This window comes from Neoarius graeffei, chromosome 23 (genome assembly GCF_027579695.1).
Source record: "Neoarius graeffei isolate fNeoGra1 chromosome 23, fNeoGra1.pri, whole genome shotgun sequence".
NCBI lineage: Eukaryota > Metazoa > Chordata > Actinopteri > Siluriformes > Ariidae > Neoarius > Neoarius graeffei.
The window spans coordinates 28,531,529-28,554,072 of NC_083591.1; the positions used below are offsets into that span (position 1 = coordinate 28,531,529).

Below are 22,544 nucleotides of genomic sequence, written 5' to 3' on the forward strand. Positions count from 1 at the left end.
AGTACTGTGCAAAAGTCTTAGGCACTCTATTTTTTCATAGAAACTTTGGTATAGATTTTTATTTCATGATTTCTATATTACTGAGTCAGTAGAAAAAATGTTTAGAGTTCCAAACATTTGTTTTCCAGTACAAATTTAAATGATACAGGAAAAAAAATATTTGTATCTGAGAAGAACATTTACATACAAAACCACTTTTCAGATTAAAAAAAAAAGAGAGAACATAATGAAGGCAACTGTGATTTGCTGCAAAATTAAGAAGCAAGTGTGACAGTCAAAGTGTCCAGAAGAACTGTGGCTGATTCTGCAAGATGCTCAGTAAAACCCACAGGTCATTTCCTTATAAAACTGCACTAATTGTACCTGAGGGTGTATTCAGACCAGGATAGTTCGATAGTTCACTTGCTTTGGTCCGAACCAAATGTTTTTTTTTATTTTTTCATTTTGGTGCGGTTCGCTTTCACACTGTACATTTTAGTAAGCGGACCAAAATCTGTCAACAAAGCCACGCGCCCTGAGGTCGTTCAGCTATTGGTCAGAGACGACACGCGCACAAAGCGTTAAGTTCAAAAGTAGTCATGGAGGCTTTCCGTGCTGTTATTCTTTTTAATGTCATCAAAGCTATATGTTTTTTCCAGTTTTTACTGTTTTCACAATTGTGCGATTACTATGCTGTTGTACAAGTAATTTATCAACAACGACGACAAAGGGCAAGGCGGCTATGGAGGATAGCGCTGATGAACGCACATCATGTTGTGACAGTTCTGGCTCTTCACGCAATAGATGAATTTCTTTTTTGCGTCGCTAGTACTGCCACTTTTTGAAAGAATGTCCCTGATTTTAATGTAGGTCTGACGGAGTTTCTTCACTTTTAGCCGACATTGTTCTGGGGAGCGCTTGAACCCCTTCTCCTTCATTTTCTCACTGAATACAGCAAACACGTCGGCATTTTTGTGTGTTCTCTCCAAAGGCTCAGATATGTGGACATCTGCCCATACATATCTCCACAAGGGTACGCGTTTCTTCCTCGGCCCACGTTTGCCCCCTACTCATTTTTTGTACTCTGTAGTCTAGCCTACCACTGGTCTGAATGACTGAACGACTGTTGTAAGGTTCCCTTGACAACCGAAACAGTGTTTGCACTTTGCGGTGGAGTGTCAAGACTCTGTTTCCCATAATGCTCGACAAACGACGGAAGCTCCCGAGGTACAAAAAAGCAAAACTGTCGGATTAGGTCCGGTCTGCTTTCACACCTCCAAAAGATCCGCACCAGGGTTCCTTTGGTCCGGACCGAGTCCAACCTTGCAGCTCGGTCTCGGTCCGCTTGTTTGGTCCGGACCAGAGTTCGGTGGTTTGTATTCAGACCAACCCAAAAGGTCCGGACCAAGGGAAATTTGGGTCGTTTGGTCCGGACCAAACAACGTAGGTGTGAATACGCCATGAGACTATTATTATTTTTTATAGTAAAGGGTTGTCTCACACCAAATATTGACTTTGCTTCATTTATTATGGCATACTGCTGTTTATAGTATTTTTTTAAATGCTGAAACATTTAATTTCATTGTTTTTAAGCCATTTTTGGTCTACAGAATTTCTTTATATGTGCCTAAGATGTTTGCATAATACTAAATATAGTCAGAGTGCCGGCACTTACGGACGCAAATGCAAGGGAGAGCAGATGCGTCACAAACTGGTAAACAAATCCAAATTTAGAGTTGAGAATCAGAATCAGGTTCATACTAAGGGTTGGTCGATGAGCAAACGGGATGTCAGAGGTAAACAATAGTTTCAGAGTCAAGTGAGTAATGTAGCAGGGGTCAGAATCACTTGGAGTCAGGCCAAAACAACAAAGGCTTGGTATGATCGGGTACGCAGACGCAGAACGATACTTTGCAACATGCTGGAGTGTTTGGCGTGCTTATATTGGGAGCTAGATGAGGAAAGGTGTCAGGAATGGTGAACTGAGGTGAAGTGAGGACCCAAGAGCAGACTTAGAAAACAGGCAGTGTAAAGAGAAAACTTCTTTAATGAAGTAGATGTCAGAAAGGCAAAAGGTACAGTAGGGCTCAGGCAAAAATCGTTAGTCAAAAAACAGGCCAGGAGGTCAAAAACACAGAGGAGCAAGTAGACACGATCATGGACAAAAAACAGGACAGAAAAATCTTCACAAAAACTGATGAACACAGGGACAAGGGAAATCCAGACAGAGGTAGCAAAGGACACAATTCAAAAGAACAGGCAGGCAAAAACAGGGACAAAAAACTGGACAGAAAAACTTGACAAAAAAACAAGGAAAAATTCAGGCAGGGGGAATCAAGAAGACACAATACCAATGAGCTGTATCAAGGCAAGGAAAGTCTACAAGAGACAGTCTGGCAAATGGAGTAGCTCCAAACAGTTCTTAAAAAGCCCTGGCTGATGGGAGAGGAGTGGTAGCAGGTGTGGGAGTACCGCTTCAGGAAATGGCCTTCAGCAAGGCAGGACTGAATTCCTGTCCTGGATCCGGCATGGAAGTCCCACAATCTAAGGCATGGATGGACTGGACCGGACTGTGACAAAAGGTGTGCTCCCAATCAATACTCAGGAGAAGGATGGCGCTGTGGTGCCTGGGAGTTGTAATCCGTGGTGGCCATGTTTGAAGGCTGGCACAAACTCACACAGTCACTGACAAGGTGCTCACTCCAGGAGTGCTATCCTTCCTGGGGCACCCATGCTTTCTTGGTACTGGTTTTTCAGGGTGCTGACTGTGATATTGCTGTGTTAATAAGGGTCTAGAATGTCCCTGGCAGGTACCTAACTGCACTCCTCCAGACCATACCTCTCCCAATCCACCAAATATTCCAGGTTTCCTTCCCTGCATCAGGAGTTGAGGATCTTATGTACCTGATACACCGGTCCTCCTTCTCTTTCCACTGGAGCTGGGAGTTCAATTGGTGGGCGTATTTTCAGCTAATGGTCCCGGGATGGCACGTTTAAGACAGGATACGTGGAACATAGGTGATAAATGGCAGTGTGGTGGCAGCTCCAGTTTGTACGATACCTTGTTGACCTGGTGAAGGACCTTGAAGGGACCGATGTACCTGGCACTGAGCTTCTTGCAAGTGTTGGGGTTATGTAGGTCTCTGGTGCATATACAGAGGTTTCTCCTCTGTGCCTATCCACATATTGCTTGTATCTACTGGCCACTCGTTCACAACATTGGTGAACACGCTCCCATACACTCCTCTTCAACCAGGTAGCAACAACAAGGATTTGTGTGAGTGAGTCGTGCCAAGGGAACAATGGAGGCTGATATCCTAGGATGCAGTGAAACATTGTGAGTTGAGTGGCTGAGGGAGTTTTTAGCATATTCTCTCCATGGAAGAAACTGGGACCAGTCCTTGTTGTTTTTGAGGCAGAATACTCTCAGGAAGCAACCCATTTCTTGGTTGGCATGTTCCACTTGGCCATTAGACTGAGGATGGTGTCCTGAGGTCAGACTCACTGAAACGCCGAGCTTATTCATGAAACTGGCCCACAATCTGGATGAGAACTGGGGTCCCCAATCACTCACAATGTCTTCAGGGATCCCAAAGTACCTGAACACCTGGTTGAATATGAGCTCCACTGTTTTGAGGGCTGTGGGTAGACCGGGCAGGGGAATGAGTCTGAGTGCCTTGGAGAATCAGTCTATGACCACCATGATAGCTGTATTGCCTTGTGATCTGTGTAAGTCTGTGATAAAGTCGATAGCTAGCTAGGACCATGGTCTCTGGGGTATGGGCAATGGAATGAATTTACCTACAGGTGGAGCTCAAGGGACTTTGGCTTGTGCGCAAACTGAGCAGGATGATATGAACTGGTTAATATCTGTTCTCATGTTCTCCCATCAATACTTGGTTCTGATGAGTTGGTACATGCGTCTGCCCTTTGGGTGTCCTGTGGCTGGAGATGAGTGAGCCCAGGTGATCAGGTGGCCTCAATACTGAGATGGGACAAATGTGAGTCCTGGGGAACAGTTTCTGGGCAGGTTGCAGGGTTGGTTCTGGGCCAGTTCCTTATCAATCTCCCAGGAGAGAACGTTCACAAAGCACTTGGGCGGCAGGATGGGTGTGGACTCAGGACTAGTCTTGATGGAGGCATACAAGCGAGATAGAGTATCTGCTTTAGTGTTTTGGGAACCCGGACAGTATGCGATGGTGAAGTTGAACTTGGTGAAGAACAGTGCCCACTGTGTCTGTGGTGGATTCAGATGTTTTGAAGATTTGAGATACTGCAGGTTCTTATGGTCCATGAGTATAATGAATGGGTGAGTGGCCTCCTCCAGCCAATGCCTTCACTACTCCAAGGCTAACTTTATAGCTAACAGTTCTCGGTTCCCAAAGTCACAGTTCTGTTTGGTAGGTGTCAGTTTTCTTGACAAGAATGCTATTGGAAACAGCTTGGTTTCTCTCCAAAGCACTGGGAGAGAACTCCACTGACTCAGGTCTCAGAAGTTTTGATGGTGACCTTGATGGTGAAATATTTCGAGGGGTCTGGGTAGTGCAAGACAGGTGCCAAGGTGAAGGCAGATTTGAGTCAGGTGAAAGCTTCTTCTGCCCCTTGGTTCCATTATACGTTCTTGGGGCTCTTTTTGAGTAGGGTGGTGAGTGGTACAGCAATAGTACTAAAACTCATAATGAATCATTTATAGAAATTAGCAAATCTGAAGAATCTTTGGACTTCCTTGACAGAGGTGGGCATGGGCCAGGAGGTGACGGCAGATACCTTGTTGGAGTCCATACTAACCTTGTCGGCACTTATGATGTATCCTAAGAATGAGATCTTGGACGCATGAAACTCACACTTTTCTGCCTTAACATATTGTTGGTTCTCCAGGAGTCTGCCAAGTACTGCCTTGACATACACATGGTGGCTGTTTTCATCTGGGGAGTAAATCAAGATGTCCTTAATATAAGTGATCACATAGCATCCCAGCATGTCGTTGATCAGGCATTGGAACACACTGGGCATGCAAGATAGTCCATATGGCATGACCACATATTTGTAGTGACCAGAAGTTGTGCTGAATGCTGTTTTCCACTTGTCCCCTTCCCATATACACACCAGGTTATAGGCACTTCTGAGGTTGAGCTTGGTGAAGATACATGCAGATCTAAGTTTTTCTAAGGCTGATGAGACCAGAGGTAATGGATACGGATATTTGACAGTGATTTCATTGAGATCTCTGTTGTCAATGTAGGGCCAAAAGCCTCCCCCTTTCTTCTCCATGAAGAAGAACCCCACGGATGCTGGAGAGGTAGATATAACCCTGCTGAAGAGCCTCCTGTACATATTCCTCTATTGCAGATTGCTCGGTTCTAGAAAGAGGGTAAATGTGGCAGCGTGGAGGGGTAGTGCCAGGAAGGAGCTCAATAGCATAGTCATAGGGTCTATGAGGGGGTAGTCCGCTAGCTTTGTACCTTTGCTCAAAACTTCACTGAGGTCATAATAGGAGGCTGGGACCTGTTCAGTGCCTCCAGGGGAAGGGCTTTCCATGATGGTGGAAGCCAGAGTGAGTTGGGGTAGTTGCAGGCAGTTCTGGTGGCAGCACAAGAACCACTTCAAAATTTCCTTTTGTTGCCAGGAGATTAAGGAATCATGCAACTGTAACCATGGAAATACTAAGACAATAGCATGATTAGAGGTTCGGGTAACATACAGGGAGAGGTATTCATGGTGCAGAGCCCCGACCTGGATCTCTAGTAGTCTAGTCCTTCTTCTGACCCATCCCTCTCCACTCGTGCCACCATTGTTAGCGCGGAGGCTCACTGGTTGCTGGAGTTCCTCAGTGGGCAACTCAAGGGGGTGTTTACAAAGGGGGGTGAGCCCCCCTTAGGGCTCGAAAAAAAAAATTTAAATTACAAGTTAAAATGGGGGCGGCACGGTGGTGTAGTGGTTAGCACTGTCGCCTCACAGCAAGAAGGTCCGGGTTCAAGCCCCTTGGCCGGCGAGGGCCTTTCTGTGTGGTTCTGTGTGGTTTCTGTGTGGTTTCTGCATGTTCTCCCCGTGTCCGCATGGGTTTCCTCCGGGTGCTCCGGTTTCCCCCACAGTCCAAAGACATGCAGGTTAGGTTAACTGGTGACTCTAAATTGACCGTAGGTGTGAATATGAGTGCGAATGGTTGTCTGTGTCTACAGTATGTGTCAGCCCTGTGATGACCTGGCAACTTGTCCAGGGTGTACCCCACCTTTCGCCCGTAGTCAGCTGGGATAGGCTCCAGCTTGCCTGCGACCCTGTAGAACAGGATAAAGCGGCTAGAGATAATGAGATGAGATGAGAAGTTAAAATGGTTGTCTCTCATGCAATTTCATGCAAACATTTATAATATTAATAGTTATATGATTTGCATATTCACATCAAATGTTTAATACATTTCATCAATTCATCTGAAATAATATTTCAAGTACAAGGCTTGATATTTCAAAACATCTAGCAACTACTAATTTAAATGTTGAAACAACCATTTTTAATATGCTTTTGCTGTGATACCTTTTTTACAATATATACACAGCTTGAGTTAAAATAAGGGGCCACATGTCTTGATGTCCTCAGAAACTCCTGGATTTTAGCAAATAACAAGATTCAGCTTTTTCCATATACAAAACTATATTTAATAATCCATTACTGACTACAAATGAGTTTTCAACGTAACAACCACATTAGAAAAGATTATAAAAAAGCTAACAAACTTATTTCACGACCTACCTTACTTTTATTTAATAATTGAAAGGTAATCAAATGTAAAAAAAAAACATGTTTATAAAAGCAGATACTTGTGATGAATAATTTCAATTCTAGAAGAAAGCACATTGCATTTGCACATCACACAATATCAGATGACAATTTAAATCACCAATAAATGTTTTGAATTCACTTATTACTACATAGCACAAAAATCAGAAAAGTGATTAGTCTCATCGGCGTGACTTTTAAGTCCCTTCTTCCCGCTGGAGCCGTACTTGATAGTCTTTGAACAACAGTCACAATACGCAACTCCCGGGACGTCCAATTTTCTCAGCCATATACCCCATTTGTCACCGTTTTTGTCACACTCGCTTAACCATTCCCATCTCCATTTATTTCTAGACGTCTTTTCTAATTCTTTTGTATTGGAGCCTTCCGATAAAAACTTCATTTTCACATATTTTGATCAGCAACCAGAGGCAAAGCACGTGGATCTGTCACAAGGGAGGGAAGCGAAATAAAGCTTATTATAAAAGCTGAAGTTTCATTGGACGGCAGTTAACAGTGAGCCAATCAAAAGCACCGTTCTAACTTGCACCAAAAGAAACGGCGACTCCTGGGAATAGCTGTGTTGATTTGGTTGAACAATGCTACGTGCGTGAAACATGATATCACACATGTATAACACCGTGAAACAACGGGCTAGTCAGGACCGCTCGTCGGTGAGCGGTGTATAAATTGAATGAGGTTTGTGGCGAAGACGAGATGAAAAGATTTGTCTCGTGCAGAGACTGTACCGCGGTAACCCGGTAATATGCTGAGAGTGAGACAGTGAGAGGGCCACTCCTAACCCCCCCCCCCGAAAATCTCAATGGATTTACACGATTTGGAAAAATGACTTTTTCAGAACCGAAAAAACCGGAGCTTCCGGCACATGCCGGAAAACTTGCACCCATGTATGTACAGTGGATATTAAAAGTGTACACACCCTGTTAAAATGATAGGTATTTCTGATGTAAAAAATGAGACCATGATAAATAATTTCACAACTTTTCCCACCTGTAATGTGACCTATAACCTATACAATTCAATTGAATGTACAATAAGCTGATTGCATAAGTGTGCACACCCTTAAACTAATACTTTGTTCAAGCACCTTTTGATTTATTACAGCATTCAGTCTTTTTGGGTAGGAGTCTATCAGCCTGCCACATCTAGACTTGGCAATATTTGCCCACTCTTCCTTGTAAAAGTGCTCCAAATCTGTCAGATTGCGATGGCATCTCTTGTGCACAGCCCTCTTCAGGTCACCCCACAGATTTTCAATTGGATTTAGGTCTGGGCTCTGGCTGGGCCATTCCAAAACTTTAATTTTCTTCTGGTGAAGCCATTCTTTCATTGATTTCGATGTATGCTTGGGGTCATTGTCATGATGAAAGATGAAATTCCTCTTCATCTTCTGCTTTCTAGCAGACATCTGAAGGTTTTGGGCCAAAATTTATTGGTATTTAGAACTGTTCATAATTTCCTGCACCTTGACTAAAGCCCCTGTTCCAGCTGAAGAAAAACAACCGCGAAACCTGATGGTGCCACCACCATGCTTTACCGTGGGTATGGTGTTCTTTTGGTGATATGCAGTGTTGTTTTTGCGCCAAACATACCTTTTGAAATTGTGGCCAAAAAGTTCAACCTTGGTTTCATCAGACCATAACACATTTTCCCCACATGGTTTTGGGAGAGTTGATGGGGGGTTTTTTTGCAAAATTTAGCCAGGCCTGGATGTTTTTCTTTGTAAGAAAAGGCTTCTGTCTTGTGATCCTACTCCATAGTCCAGACATATGGAGAATATGGGAAATAGTTGTCACATGTAGTACACAATCAGTACCTGCCAGAAATTCCTGCAGCTCCTTCAGTGTTGCTGTAGGCCTCTTGGCAGCCTCCCTGACCAGTTTTCGTCTTGTCTTTTCATCAATTTTGGAGGGATGTCCAGTTCTCGGAAATGTCACTGTTGCCCCATATTTTCTCCACTTCTTGATGACTGTCTTCACTGTGCTGTTTATGTAATGCTGTGGAATTTTTTTTTTGTACCCTTCTCCTGACTGATACCTTTCAACAATGTGATCCCTTTGATGCTTTGTAAGCTGTCTGTGAACCATGGCTTTTGCTGGAGGATGCAACTGAGTAAATGTCAGGAAAATCCTATTAGGACAGCTGAACTTTATTTGGGGTTAATCAGAGTCATTTTAATTGATGGCAGGTGTGTACCCAAAAAGACTGAATGCTGTAATAAATCAAAAGGTGCTTCAACAAAGTATTAGTTTAAGGGTGTGCACACTTATGCAACCAGCTTATTGTACGTTTTTTTTTTATGTTTTTCCCCCTAACAGATTTGTTTTTCAATTGAATTGTACAGGTTATAGGTCACATTAAAGGTGGGAAAAGTTTTGAAATTATTTATCGTGGTCTCATTTTTTTTACATCAGAAAAACATATCATTTTAACAGGGTGTGTACACTTTTTATATCCACTGTATAATTGTTTTTTCACTCAACCCTCTGGTTCCAAATCTTCAGTTTGGGATCCATGCCTATTTTTTAATTTAATAAAACATCTTACTTGTTTTGTACTATATTGTATATAGTTTTATTCTTTTATATAATTTATCAGAGAGTTGCCATGTGTTTCAGACCGTCAGTACTTTTGTAGTCTGGATGAATCTACTGATGAATTCAATATATTCAGATATTTTTTTTTAAATAAATAATTTTCTATTTTCTTAGCTGCCCATTTGTTTTCCATGTTTTACTGTCTCTTTCTATTTTACATAAACTCTGTCCTACACAAATTCTATAAAAATATCAATGTCTCCCACTTTCTCCAGTTGGTCCGATCCTGGTAGTGGAACCAAGGCCTGTAACTGTAGATGTGGACTCTGATGTAACACTGAACTGTAAATGGGCAGGAAATCCTCCTCTTACACTCACCTGGACAAAAAAGGGCTCCAGTATGGTACATGAACATTATTATACTATACTTCTAAATACTATACAATAAACATAACATTCTACAAAGTTTTAAAAAGTCTGTAGTTATAATTATGTAATTATAGTTATGTTATTGAGTTTACAATGATTTATGTTGTAATTACTTAGCATTCTGGTTTAAAAAAATTACAAGAAAGCTAACAAAATCTCAGAGTATTAGGCATTAGGTATGAGGTACCAAAGAAGGTCTTTAGGTATGAGGTACCAAAGAAGTGTTCATGCTAGCAAATGTTCACTGCTAAGCTTCAAAACAGAAATGACAGGCTATTATCTAAGCCTTAAGCTGTTTTGTGGACAGACAAAATCAAGATGAATATTTTTTACAAGGTAACCAGTACTAGATGAAAACTGAAAGAAAAAGTAGAAAAGGGAAAAGAAATGCTCAAGATGTAAACTTGTGTCTTGGCTGCAGGTGAAAGTAAAAAGAATATCCAGCATTTGAGAACAAAGTATTAATAACATGACTGGTATCATAACTTGTCTGTTTACTTTTGATCCAGAAGTTTAGGGAAGGGTTATTCAATATAGGCATAAATGCCTTCAAATGAAAGATATCTTCACTTTAACATTATACATAAGAATAACTAAGCAGTTGTATCACTGTACACGAATGGACTGCACTGTTTTTCTTAATCAAAATTATACATTGTCATTAAATCTTTAATTTAATTGTTTATAAGTAATCTTAATTAATGCATGGGAATGGACATGTTTTTGAACAATGCATTTGTAAAACATTAATAAAATATATTCACATCAGTTGTTCGCAATATAAAGATATTCTGAAAAGAGATATACAAAACACATGCTTGGTAATATGATGGCAGGTGCAAGTAATAGATGGAGGTCATATGAGTTTAAAATTACCACTGATTTTACCACCAATAATTTACAATGGCCAGTAGTCAAAATAACTTGGGCAAAATAAGTATTATTTTTAAATATTGCACTACATGCTAAATGTTATGCTATCCACATTATATTACTGAATCTTTCCAAGTCCTCACAGTCATTTTCTTGTTTTGCCCTGGCAGGTTCTGAGTAATAATAATCAGTTGTATTTGAAGTCAGTGAGTCAGTCCGATGCAGGACAGTATGTGTGTAAAGCCATCGTACCCAGGATTGGTGTTGGGGAGACGGAGGTCACACTCACAGTCAATGGTTAGTACAACACACACACACACACACACTCTCTCTCTCTCTCTCTCTTTTACATTTAGTTGTTTAGTAGATGCTCTTATCCAAGGATTCATAACCTGCAAACAAGAGTCAAATGTTAGTTTGTACAAATGTTACAGTGGTCAAAGTGGTTTCCACCCAAAGTGGAAACCACTTTGCTTCCACTTTGCTTTTTGCTTCCAGTTTTCAAGTTAAGTTTATTTGTATTGCTCTTTTAACAGCAGACATTGTTGCAAAGCAGCTTTGCAGAAAATTAAAGACTTTAAACATATGAGCCAATTTTATCCCCAATAAATTTATTTATCCCTGATGAGCAAGCCTGCGCTGATGGTGGCAAGGAAAAACTCCCTCAGACAACATGAGGAAGAAACCTTGAGAGGAACCAGACTCAAATGAGAGCTCATTCTCATTTGGGTGGTAACAGCATGATTTATAAATAACTTCCTTCTATAACTGTGTCCTATATAGTCACAAAGTACAACTGTGCAACCAGGAAAATCATTATAGTTCTAACATGAAGTCTATTTTGTTGAAGTTGTCAGCTGTTTATTGATGGAGACTTGAGTGCTAGACTGTTTTCAGATTTTTGGATTATTTTCCATGTGAAACTATATCATAATTTCACATCATTTTGAAGTTTTTTAAAACAAACTGTGGCAGTGGGGGCGTGGTCGAGCGTTGGCTGTGAATGGCGAGGAGGCAGGTTGAACCAGCAGATAACTTGATGAGGTGCACCTGTGTCGAATTACTGGCTGAAACCCGGGACTGAGGAACATATGCCACCATGGGATCCAAACCAGTCAAAGAGCTCCTCCAAACACTCATCAAAGACCTCCAGTGCCAGCAGCACGCCCTCGTCGCACTGACAGTAGATCAGGGTTGGCGCTTCCAGGCTCTGCTCAAAGCTCAGGCAGAGGACCAGCAGGCAATATGAAGCTGGATTCAGTCTGCGGGTGCTCCAGCAGTTGTTCCTGTGTCCAGCGTGCCCATACAGCTGGTGACGATGGGCCCATAGGATGACCCTGACGCCTTCCTCGAGCTGTTTAATCGTGTTGCGGAGGCAAGCTCATGGCCAACCTCTCAGTGGGTGGCTTGCCTTCTGCCCCTTCTGTCAGGGGAAACCCAGCTCAACAGCTCCCAGTCACCAACATGCTGGAGTACCCCCACCTGAAGAGAGCCATCATACAGCATGTCAGGTGCGGCCCAGAAGAGCAGTGCCAGCGCTTCTGCTTGCTGACCTACATCGAAGTGGGCTGGCTGTTTGCGTTCACCCAACAGCTCCAAGATGCCTGCCAGCAGTGACTGTTGGCCAGTGAGGGCGAAGTTGATTCCATTTTCGAGCAAGTGACACTGGAGTAGTTCGCTGCCCAGCTGCCAAGTGGGATATCAGCGTGGATCCGGTGTCACCGACTAATGTCACTGGAGGAGGCAATCCAACTGGGTGAGGATCATCTAACAGTGTATCCAGAAGCAGGCTGTGCTGCAACTTCCTCTCTCTCACTTTTGCTTTCTCCTTCTTCCCCTCCCTTGCCTCGCCCCTCCCCTATCCCAGCCCCACGGATACGGGGGCTAGTTCCCCCAAAACCCGTTCCCCACACCCGTGTTTATCCTTGTGTTTCTACTCTCCCTTATCCTCCTGTGTCTGTGCCACCAGTGTGCTTCAGGCTTCCCCTGATTAAGTAGGGGTGTACAGGATAACTGTGAGTATTCAAGGGGGTATACATCAGGCTTTGGTGGATTCAGGTTGTAATCAGACCTCCATACATCAAAGCCTAACTCAACACGTGGCACTGGGAAATGCACGTGTGATGAAGGTTAAATGTTTAAATGTGTGCACGGTGATGTACACAAATATCTGCTGATGCCTGTCACTATCCACTTCCAGGGAGAAAAGCATAGCGTAGAGACCGCGGTTAGTCCGAGTCTTTCTCATCCACTGATCCTGGGGTCCAATTGGCCAGGGTTTGAAATATTAATGAAACAAATAATAGTGGGTGAGTCCTGCAGTAGCACATCCTGGGGGGATTCCGCTGCAATACTGGCTGGGGAGGCAGTCTCAGGCACGCCTGCATCAGCGCTGCATCATGATGACACAGACTGGGGAGAGCCCTCCTCCCTCTCTGGGGAATCCCTTAGGAGACTTCCTATCAGAGCAGGCGTGTGACGAGTCTCTGAGACACCTTTGACCAAGTGAAAGTAATTGATGGTCAAACCTTCCAGCCTAACGTTGCGCTTTCCTTCCCGTACTTTTCTATTATTAAAGATAGGCTGCATAGAGTGATGCAGGACACTCAAGCTAAAGCAAAGATGACACAGTTGTTGGTCACAAAGAGCTGCAGGGAACTTTTATTCCATGCGGCTCATCATAATCCTATGGCTGGGCATTTTGGGCAGGATAAAACACTGAATCATCTCATGGCCTGATTCTATTGGCCAGGGATCCGCACTGATGTCCGTAGGTGATGTGCAGCATGTCGTGAATGCCGGCTGGTAAATCCAGCAGCCACGCCAAAAGCGCCATTGCGCCCATTGCTACTGATCAAGATCCCCTTCGAAAGAATTGGCATAGATCTCATCAGGCCATTAGAGCGACCTGCACATGGGTGTCGCTTTGTATTAGTCATTGTGGATTATGCAACGTGATACCCAGAAGCAGTGCCGCTCCACAACATCTCAGCACGCAGTGTTGTGGAGGCACTCTTCTGTGTTATCTCCCAAGTCGGGATTCCAAAAGAAATCCTGACTAATCAAGACACGACTTTCATGTCACACACACTGTGCAAATTAAATGAATTATTGGGGATTAAATCGATTCATACTAGTGTTTATCATCTACAAACGGATGGGCTGGTCAAACGATTTAACCAAACACTTAAGAACATGATTTATAAGTTCGTTCACAGGGATGCTAAAAATTGGGACAGGTGGCTCAACCCTCTGTTGTTTGCAGTGCACGAGGTCCCACAAGCCTTCACAGGGTTTTCCCCATTTGAATTGCTGTATGGACGCAAGCCCCATGGTGTCTTAGACATCATTAAAGAAAATTGGGAGGAGGGGGCTTCTCAAAGTAAAAATGAAATTCAGTACATTCTTGACCTGAGAGCAAAACTCCATGCACTGTCACATAACCCAGGAGAATTTGCTACAGGCCCAAGAACGTCAAGCTCGCCCGTACAACAGAGGGACACAGCTAAGGGAATTTGCACCGGGAGATAAAATGCTTGTTTTACTGCCCATCTCAAGCTCAAAATTGCTCACCAAGTGGCAAGGGCCCTTTGAGGTCACACGGCAAATTGGAGAGGTCAACTATGAGGTCAAACAGCCAGATAGAGTTGGCATGTCAAATTTAAAATGGGCATAATTGAGGAGTCGCACAGTGACTGGAGCAGCCCAGGGGTCTTGGTTCCCAAGTCCGACAGGTCGGTCCAATTCAGTGTGGACTATAGAAAAGTCAATGCAGTGTCTAAATTTGATGCATATCCAATGCCTCGCATTGATGAACTGCTCGATCAGTTGGGCGCGGCTCGCTTTTACTCGACACTGGATTTGACAAAGGGATATTGGCAGAGCCCCTTGACTCCTTTATTCCACAAGAAAACATCCTTTTCCACTCCGTTTGGTTTCCACCAATTTGTCACCCTTCCTTTCAGGTTGTTTGGGGCTCCAGTGACATTTCAGCGTCTCATGGACCAAATTTTCTGTCCCCACAAATGTGTATGCAATGGCATACTTAGACGATATAATCATTTATATTAATGATTGGGAGCAGCACCTACAACATCTGAGGGCGGTTCTGAGGTCACTGAGGCATGCTGGGCTTGCAGCAAACCCAAAGAAGTGTGCAGTTGGGCGGGTGGAAGTATGATATCTGGGCTTCCATTTAGGCCATGGGCAGGTGCGTCCCCAAATTGATAAGACTGCAGCGATTGCGGCCTGCCCGCGACCTAAGACTAAAAAGGGGGTGAGGCAGTTCCTGGGGCTGGCTGGCTATTATAGGTGGTTTGTGCCTAACTTTTCAGACATCACCAGCCCACTGACTGACCTCACTAAAAAGGGGGTGCCAGATCTGGTCCAGTGGACAGAGCTGTGCGAATGGGCTTTGGCTCAGGTAAAGGCGGTTTTGTGTGGGGGCCCGCCGTTGCATTCTCCTGACTTTTCTCTCCATTTTGTTTTACAGACCGATGCATCAGACAGAGGGCTGGGGGCTGTTTTGTCCCAGGTGAGGGAGGGGGAGGAACAGCCGGTGCTGTACATCAGCCGCAAGCTCTCCATGCGAGAGTCAAAGTACAGCAGAATAGAGAAGGAGTTTCTGGCCATCAAGTGGGCAGTCCTCACTCTCTGCTATTACCTGCTAGGACGCCCCTTCACCCTCTGTTCTGACCATGCCCCGCTCCAGTGGCTCCACCTTATGAAGGATGCCAAAGTGCGGCTCACTTGTTGGTATCTGGCCCTTCAGCCCTTTAAATTTGAGGTGGTCCACAGGCTGGGGGCACAGATGGTGGTGGCAGATTACCTCTCCTGCCGGGGGGGGGTCAGCTGCAGGCTGGAGGGCTCCCCAGCCTGAGTCGGACGGTGGGGGTATGTGGCAGCGGGGGCGTGGTCGAGCATCAGCTGTGAACGGCTAGGAGGCAGGTTGAACCAGCAGGTAACATGTGATGAGGTGCACCTGTGGAATGAGAGAGGGAGTTGTACCACCCCGTCACGTGTTTGTCACTGCAAAGTGTATGCAAATAAAAGAACTCACTTGTTCTGAAGCCTGCTTCCTGTTCCTCTGTTTCCTGCAATTAAAAAGTTTTTACACAAACAAACATTTTCTGAAGCCCTATAAAGGATTGATGTTGCATCCAAGTTGTATCACTGCCTTGTCCAGCGTATTCCAAGTCCACCATGACCCTCACCAGGACAAAGTGATTCTTGAATCTGTTATTGCTGTTTTTTCAAAATGACTTGTTTTCCATGTAGTAAGTCATTTTGGTCAGCCTTTGAAGGATTTACATCCACATAATGTCTGACCAAAAACAATAAATGTATATTTTTAATATTTAATAGACAACTAATTTAGTATATAACTTTCCATTAAAAAAACAGTGGATTTTTTTTTCTGATTATTCAATAGGTCCACCAATTATTTCAAGTGAACCAGTTCAGTATGCTGTAAGAGGTGAGAAGGGCGAGATCAAATGCTACATTGCAAGCACACCTCCTCCTGACAAAATTGTGAGTACACGCACGCACACACACACACACACACACACACACACACACACACACACACGTGACCAGCCCTGTGCTGGACTGGTGACATATTCAGGGTGTATTTCTGTCTCATACCCAGTGTTGAGTTTGTTTCTAAGTTCCAAAACAGTAATTGGGTGTTTAAATATTTGGAATGAGGTTTAAATATTTGATATGAGGTTCACCTTGCACATGTTTCATTAGTTCGTCTCCTCCCATCTATTTCTCTGGTCAAGAGCTGCTGCTGCACTGTTCTATAGTCCATTGTGTGAAAAGGTGCCCACCCAAAATTTATAATTGCACACTTAACGTGCAATGTCTAGTTCCGGTCCTGCTGACCAATCAAATTAGTGGCTCAGAAGTAACTACAGTATTTGCCCCCTTATTAGGTTAATTGGCAACAAGTCAGTAACATGATTGGGCATAAATTGAGCATCCCAGAGAGGCTCAGTCTCTCAGAAGTAAAGATGGGGAAGAATTCACCACTCTGTGAAAGACTGCGTGAGCAAATAGTACAATTTAAGAATAATGTTCCTCAACATAAAATTGCTAAGGAGTTGGGAATCACATTATCTATGGTACATAAAATCATTAAAAGATGCAAAGAGTCTGGAGAAATCTCTGTATGCAGGGGATAAGGATGAAAACCAAAATTTGATGCCCATGACCTTCAGGGCCCTCCAGTGACACTGTATTAAAAATAGGTACCCTATGGGTACATGCGGCTACTGCTTATAAATACAATTATTTTCTGATACCATGTCCATACAGTAAATATAGCATATATATTTACTCTATGACACAGTAGCCATAAAAATGAGCAATTTAAAAATCACAGAAGTAAAATATACCAAGTGTCTGTACTTATATATTATTCTACTCTTACCTCTTACAGTTTTTGAAACCTTCTAACCGAGGTTGACATACACACGCTGTCGCCATGACCGAAACTCTTATTTCCCGGAAAAGGCCTAGCGCTAGAGCTCAGTGGTCTCTTTTCGACAACTTCCCATAACAACTCAGAAGTGCATCATATCTATCACACATGGGACCACTGGCCGAAGAAGGCAAGGAAAGGGGGACAACTTGGAGTATATTTAAAAATAGGAACACACTTTCCCTCTGTAATAAGCATAAACATGTCTGAAAGCAATTTCTTTATCCATCCATCCATCCATTCATTATCTGCAGCTGCTTATCCTGTTCTACAGGGTCGCAGGCAAGCTGGAGCCTATCCCAGCTGACTATGGGTGAGAGGAGGGGTACACCCTGGACAAATTGCCAGGTCATCGCAGGGCACAATTTCTTTAGTCTAGTCCATTTATTTTGAATGGTGAACCGAATTGTATACACTCACCGGCCATTTTAATTGGAACACGTGTATGCGCATGCGCAGTGCGCGAATATTACACTCATTCTTACAACACAGTGACATAGTGGCTACAGCCTCTATATGAGGCAGTAGCCACAAAAATGAACATGATTCTTTAGTGAGAATCACTGCATGGGCTGAGGAACACTTCCAAAAACCATCATCTGTGAACACAGTTTGTCACTGTATCCAGAAATACAAGTTAAAACCACATATAAACAATATACAGAAACACTGCCACCTTCTCTAAGCCTGAGCTCATTTATGATGTACTGGGGCGAAATGGAAAACTGTCCTGTGATCTGATGAATTGAAATCTGAAATTCTTTTTGGAAATCATGGACACCATGTCCTCCAGGCTAAAGAAGAGAGGGACCATGCAGCTTGTTATCAGCACACGGTTCTAAAGACGACATCTGTGATGGGGGGGGATTATTGCACATGGCATGGGTAGCTTGCGCATCTGGGAAGATCTGCTTCAAGTCAAGTCAGTTTATTTGTATAGCACTTTTAACAACAGACATTGTCACAAAGCAGCTTGACAGAAAAATAAAGACTTTAAAAACATGAGCTAATTTTATCCTGAATAAATTTATTTATCCCTGATGAGCAAGCCTGTGGTGATGGTAGCAAGGAAAACTCCCTCAGACAATATGAGGAAGAAACCTTGAGAACAACCAGACTCAGAAGGGAACCCATTCTCATTTGGGTGATAACAGATAGCATGATTATATAGTGGTGCTTGAAAGTTTGTGAACCTTTTAGAATTTTCTATATTTCTGCATAAATATGACCTAAAACATCATCAGATGTTCACACAAGTCCTAAAAGCAGATAAAGAGAACCCAGTTAAACAAATGAGACAAAAATATTATACTTGGTCATGTATTTATTGATGAAAATAATCCAATATTACATATCTATAAGTGGCAAAAGTATGTGAACCTCTAGGATTACAAGTTAATTTGAAGGTGAAATTAGAGTCAGGTGTTTTCAATCAGTGGGATGACAAGCAGGTGTGAGTGGGCACTCTGTTTTATTTAAGGAACAGGCATCTATCAAAGTCTGATCTTCACAACATGTTTGTGGAAGTGTATCATGGCATGAACAAAGGAGATTTCTGAGGACCTCAGAAAAAGTGTTGTTGCTGCTCATCAGGCTGGAAAAGGTTACAAAACCATCTCTAAATAGTTTGGACTCCACCAATCCACAGTCAGACAGATTGTGTACAAATGGAGGAAATTCAAGACCATTGTTACCTTCCCCAGGAGTGGTCGACCAACAAAGATCACTCCATGAGCAAGGCAAGTAATAGTCAGCGAGGTCACAAAGGACCCCAGAGTAACTTCTAAGCAACTGAAGGCCTCTCTCACATTGGCTAATGTTAATGTTCATGAGTCCACCATCAGGAGAACACTGAACAACAATGGTGTGCATGGCAGGGTTGCAAGGAGAAAGCCACTGCTCTCCAAAAAGAAGATTGCTGCTCATCTGCAGTTTGCTAAAGATCACATGTACAAGCCAGAAGGCTAGACCAGATAGACCAGAACAGAAGGCGATTGGAAAAATATTTTGTGGATGGATAAGACCAAAATAAATATTTTTGGTTTAAATGAGGAGCGTTATGTTTGGAGAAAGGAAAACACTCCATTACAGCATAAGAACCTTATCCCGTCTGTGAAACATGGTGGTTTTAGTATTAGGGTTTGGGCCTGTTTTGCTGCATCTGGGCCAGGATGGCTTGCCATCATTGATGGAACAATGAATTTTGAATTATACCAGCAAATTCTAAAGGAAAATGTCAGGACATCTGTCCATGAACTGAATCTCAAGAGAAGGTGGGTCATGCAGCAAAACAACAACCCTAAGCACACAAGTCGTTCTACCAAAGAATGGTTAAAGAAGAATAAAGTTAATGTTTTGGAATTGCCAAGTCAAAGTCCTGACCTTAATCCAATTGAAATGTTGTGGAAGAACCTGAAGCGAACAGTTCATGTGAGGAAACCCACCAACATCCTAGAGTTGAAGCTGTTCTGTACAGAGGAATGGGCTAAAATTCCTCCAAACCGGTGTGCAGGACTGATCAACAGTTACCAGAAACATTTAGTTGCAGTTATTGCTGTACAAGGGGGTCACACCAGATACTGAAAGCAAAGGTTCACATACTTTTGCCACTCACAGATATGTAATATTGGATCATTTTCCTCAATAAATAAATGACCAAGTATAATATTTTTGTCTCATTTGTTTAACTGGGTTCTCTTTATCTACTTTTAGGACTTGTGTGAAAATCTGATGATGTTTTAGGTCATATTTATGCAGAAATATAGAAAATTCTAAAGGGTTCACAAACTTTCAAGCACCACTGTATATTTTAATTTTTGTAATCAAAATTATTGCTAAGGACAATTCAATAGATGCTGGATATTGGTAGGGACATGTCACTAGCAGCTTGATTTTTCAGTGAATCATTATTGTGCTTAAATTTGAATAAGATATAATTTCATATCTTACTGACTCTATAGCAAGCAATAACTATGATTTAGAATAAAAGTCTCTAAAATATCTAGTGTGTTGACTGCTCTTTGGTGAGGTAATTAAAAACATGGCAACCCCTTCCATGAAAACCCCACCACATATTGGCTTTAAAAGGTAGTATGATGATCACAGTTTCTTAGTCAACATCATACTCTGCCTATATGGTTTAATGGTGCCTGTTGCAGTTGTGCTTCATCTTAAATTTAAATAATTAATCATTTTATTACTTAATGAGTTGGGGCAATGAGGAACTGGGAGACAGACTTGACAATTCAAAATGCGTGGTTACTGTTTCCTTTATTTTCACTTTTCAGTGATAACGCTTCTACATACACACACAAACAAACAAGTCTGGGCGGCTCAGCTCTCTCTCCCTCTCTCTCATTACTGGCTATCTGGAAGACACACAGAAGCACATACAGCACAGACAGCCAGTAATTTGACACAGGTGTAACTCATCACATGTTACCTGCTGGTTCAACCTGACTCCTCACCTTTCAAAGCCAACGCTCCACCACGCCCTCGCTGCTACATACCCCCACTGCCTGACTCAGGCTGGGGACCTGTCCAGCCTACAGCTGCCTTCCCCTGGTGGCAGAGGTAATCCACCACCACCATCTGTGTCCCCAGCCTATGGACCACCTTGAACTTAAAGGGCTGAAGAGCTAGATACCAATGCTTGATCTGGAGCCACTGGAGCTGAGCATGGTCAGAACTGAGGGTGAAAGGGTGTCCTAGCAGGTTGCACCGGAGAGTGAGGACTGTCCACTTGATGGCCAGACACTCCTTTTCTAAGGTGCTGTGCATACTCTTGCATTAAGAGCTTGCTGCTCATGTATAGCACCAGGTGCTCCTCCCCCTCCACCACCTGGGACAAAACTGTCCCAATCCTCTGTCTCACACCTCAGTCTGTAAAACAAAAGGGAGAGAAAAGTAACGTGAATGAACAGCAGGCCCCTACATAAAACTGCTTTAACCTGAGCAAAAGCCTGTTCCCACAGCTCCGTGCACTGGACCGGATTTGGTTACCCCTTTCTAGTGAGGTCAGTCAGTAGGCTGACGACATCTGAAAAATTAGGGACAAACCACCTGTAATAGCCAGCCAGCCCCAGGAATAGCCTCACCCACTTTTTGATCTCAAGCAGGTTGTAATTGCTGAAGTCTTGTAAATTTGGGGATGCACCTGCACATGAACCAAATGAAAGCCCAGATACCATACTTCCACCCACCCAATTGCACACTTCTTGGGGCTTACCATGCCTCAGCGATATCAGGACAGCCTTCAGATATTCCGAATGCTGCTGCCTGTCGTTACTATAAACAATGTTGTCTCAATAGGCAACAGCATACAAACTATGGGGACAGAGGATTCTGTCCATGAAACCCTGAAACAGTTGGAGGCCCCAAACAAACCAAACAGAAAGGTGACAAATTGCTGTAACCCAAATGGAGTGGAAAAGGCTGTTTGTTCTCAGGATAAAGGAGTCAAGGGAACCTTAATATCTCTTAGTCAAATCCAGTGTTGAATAAAAGTGAGATGCACCTAACCAGTCGAGTAGTTTGTCAATGTGAGGCATCAGATATGCATCAAATTTGGACACTGCATTGAATTTTCTATAGTCTACACAGAACTGGGCCCTTGTATTGGTCTTGGGAACTAAGATCATCAAGCTGCTCCAGTCTCTGTGCAAGTCCACAATTACTCCCATGTCAAGCATTGCCTTGAGTTCATCCTGAACCACATTTTTTTTTTATGTTCGGGGCGCTGATACAGGTGGCTGCGCACCACCACCCCGGGGAAGTCTATATGTGGTGCTCTATGACAGCGTTTCTCAACCTTTTTTCAGTTACAGCACCCTTCAGAAGTATGCAAATTATCAAAGCACCCCCATATAAAATATATGCAGTCACGCTGACCCCGGCAGTGACATTGTGACATGGGAAAGGGGGGCGTGAGACAAATTTTGATGATGCATGAGGCGGTGATGATCTGCATTAGTATAACTATCATTTTTTGGAATTTTAATTCATTTTATTTATTTCAATGTTAGAATATATATTTTTTTACGGCACCCCTAACGAAGCTAGACAGCACCCCAGGGTGCCGCGGCACCCCGGTTGAGAAAGGCTGCTCTATGAGGTTAGTTCTGGGAAGGGATAAAAACACATTGCAGAATTCCTCCTACAACCTGACAACCTGTACTCTCTATGATGGTGAGAGGTGGTCTCCACAGGAGACCGGGGTGAATTGGTCTGCACTTTTTGGACTTACCTCCGGTTGCAGCTCTGCCCTCTCAGGAACTACTATTGCCAGAGCCACAGGAACCTCCTCTCTCCATGGTTTCAGGAGATTGAGGTGGTAAATTTGATATGCATTGCCCCATCTCATACTTGACTTCCCCAATTTGCCATGTGACCTCAAAGGGCCCTTGCTACTTCACGAGTAATTCAGAGCATGATGTGGGCTGTAG

The 22,544-nt window shown here is 43.2% G+C and overlaps 1 protein-coding gene across 1 annotated transcript in view; it reads left to right on the forward strand.

Annotated features, from left to right (window-relative positions):
• Positions 1 to 22,544, forward strand: part of kirrel1b (kirre like nephrin family adhesion molecule 1b) — a 90,911-nt gene that overhangs the window by 16,306 nt on the left and 52,061 nt on the right. Inside the window, exons 8-10 of the mRNA XM_060905395.1 lie at positions 9,587 to 9,714; positions 10,784 to 10,910; positions 16,045 to 16,145. Of these exons, the coding sequence (XP_060761378.1) occupies positions 9,587 to 9,714; positions 10,784 to 10,910; positions 16,045 to 16,145 (356 nt within the window). The remainder of the gene's footprint in view (positions 1 to 9,586; positions 9,715 to 10,783; positions 10,911 to 16,044; positions 16,146 to 22,544) is intronic.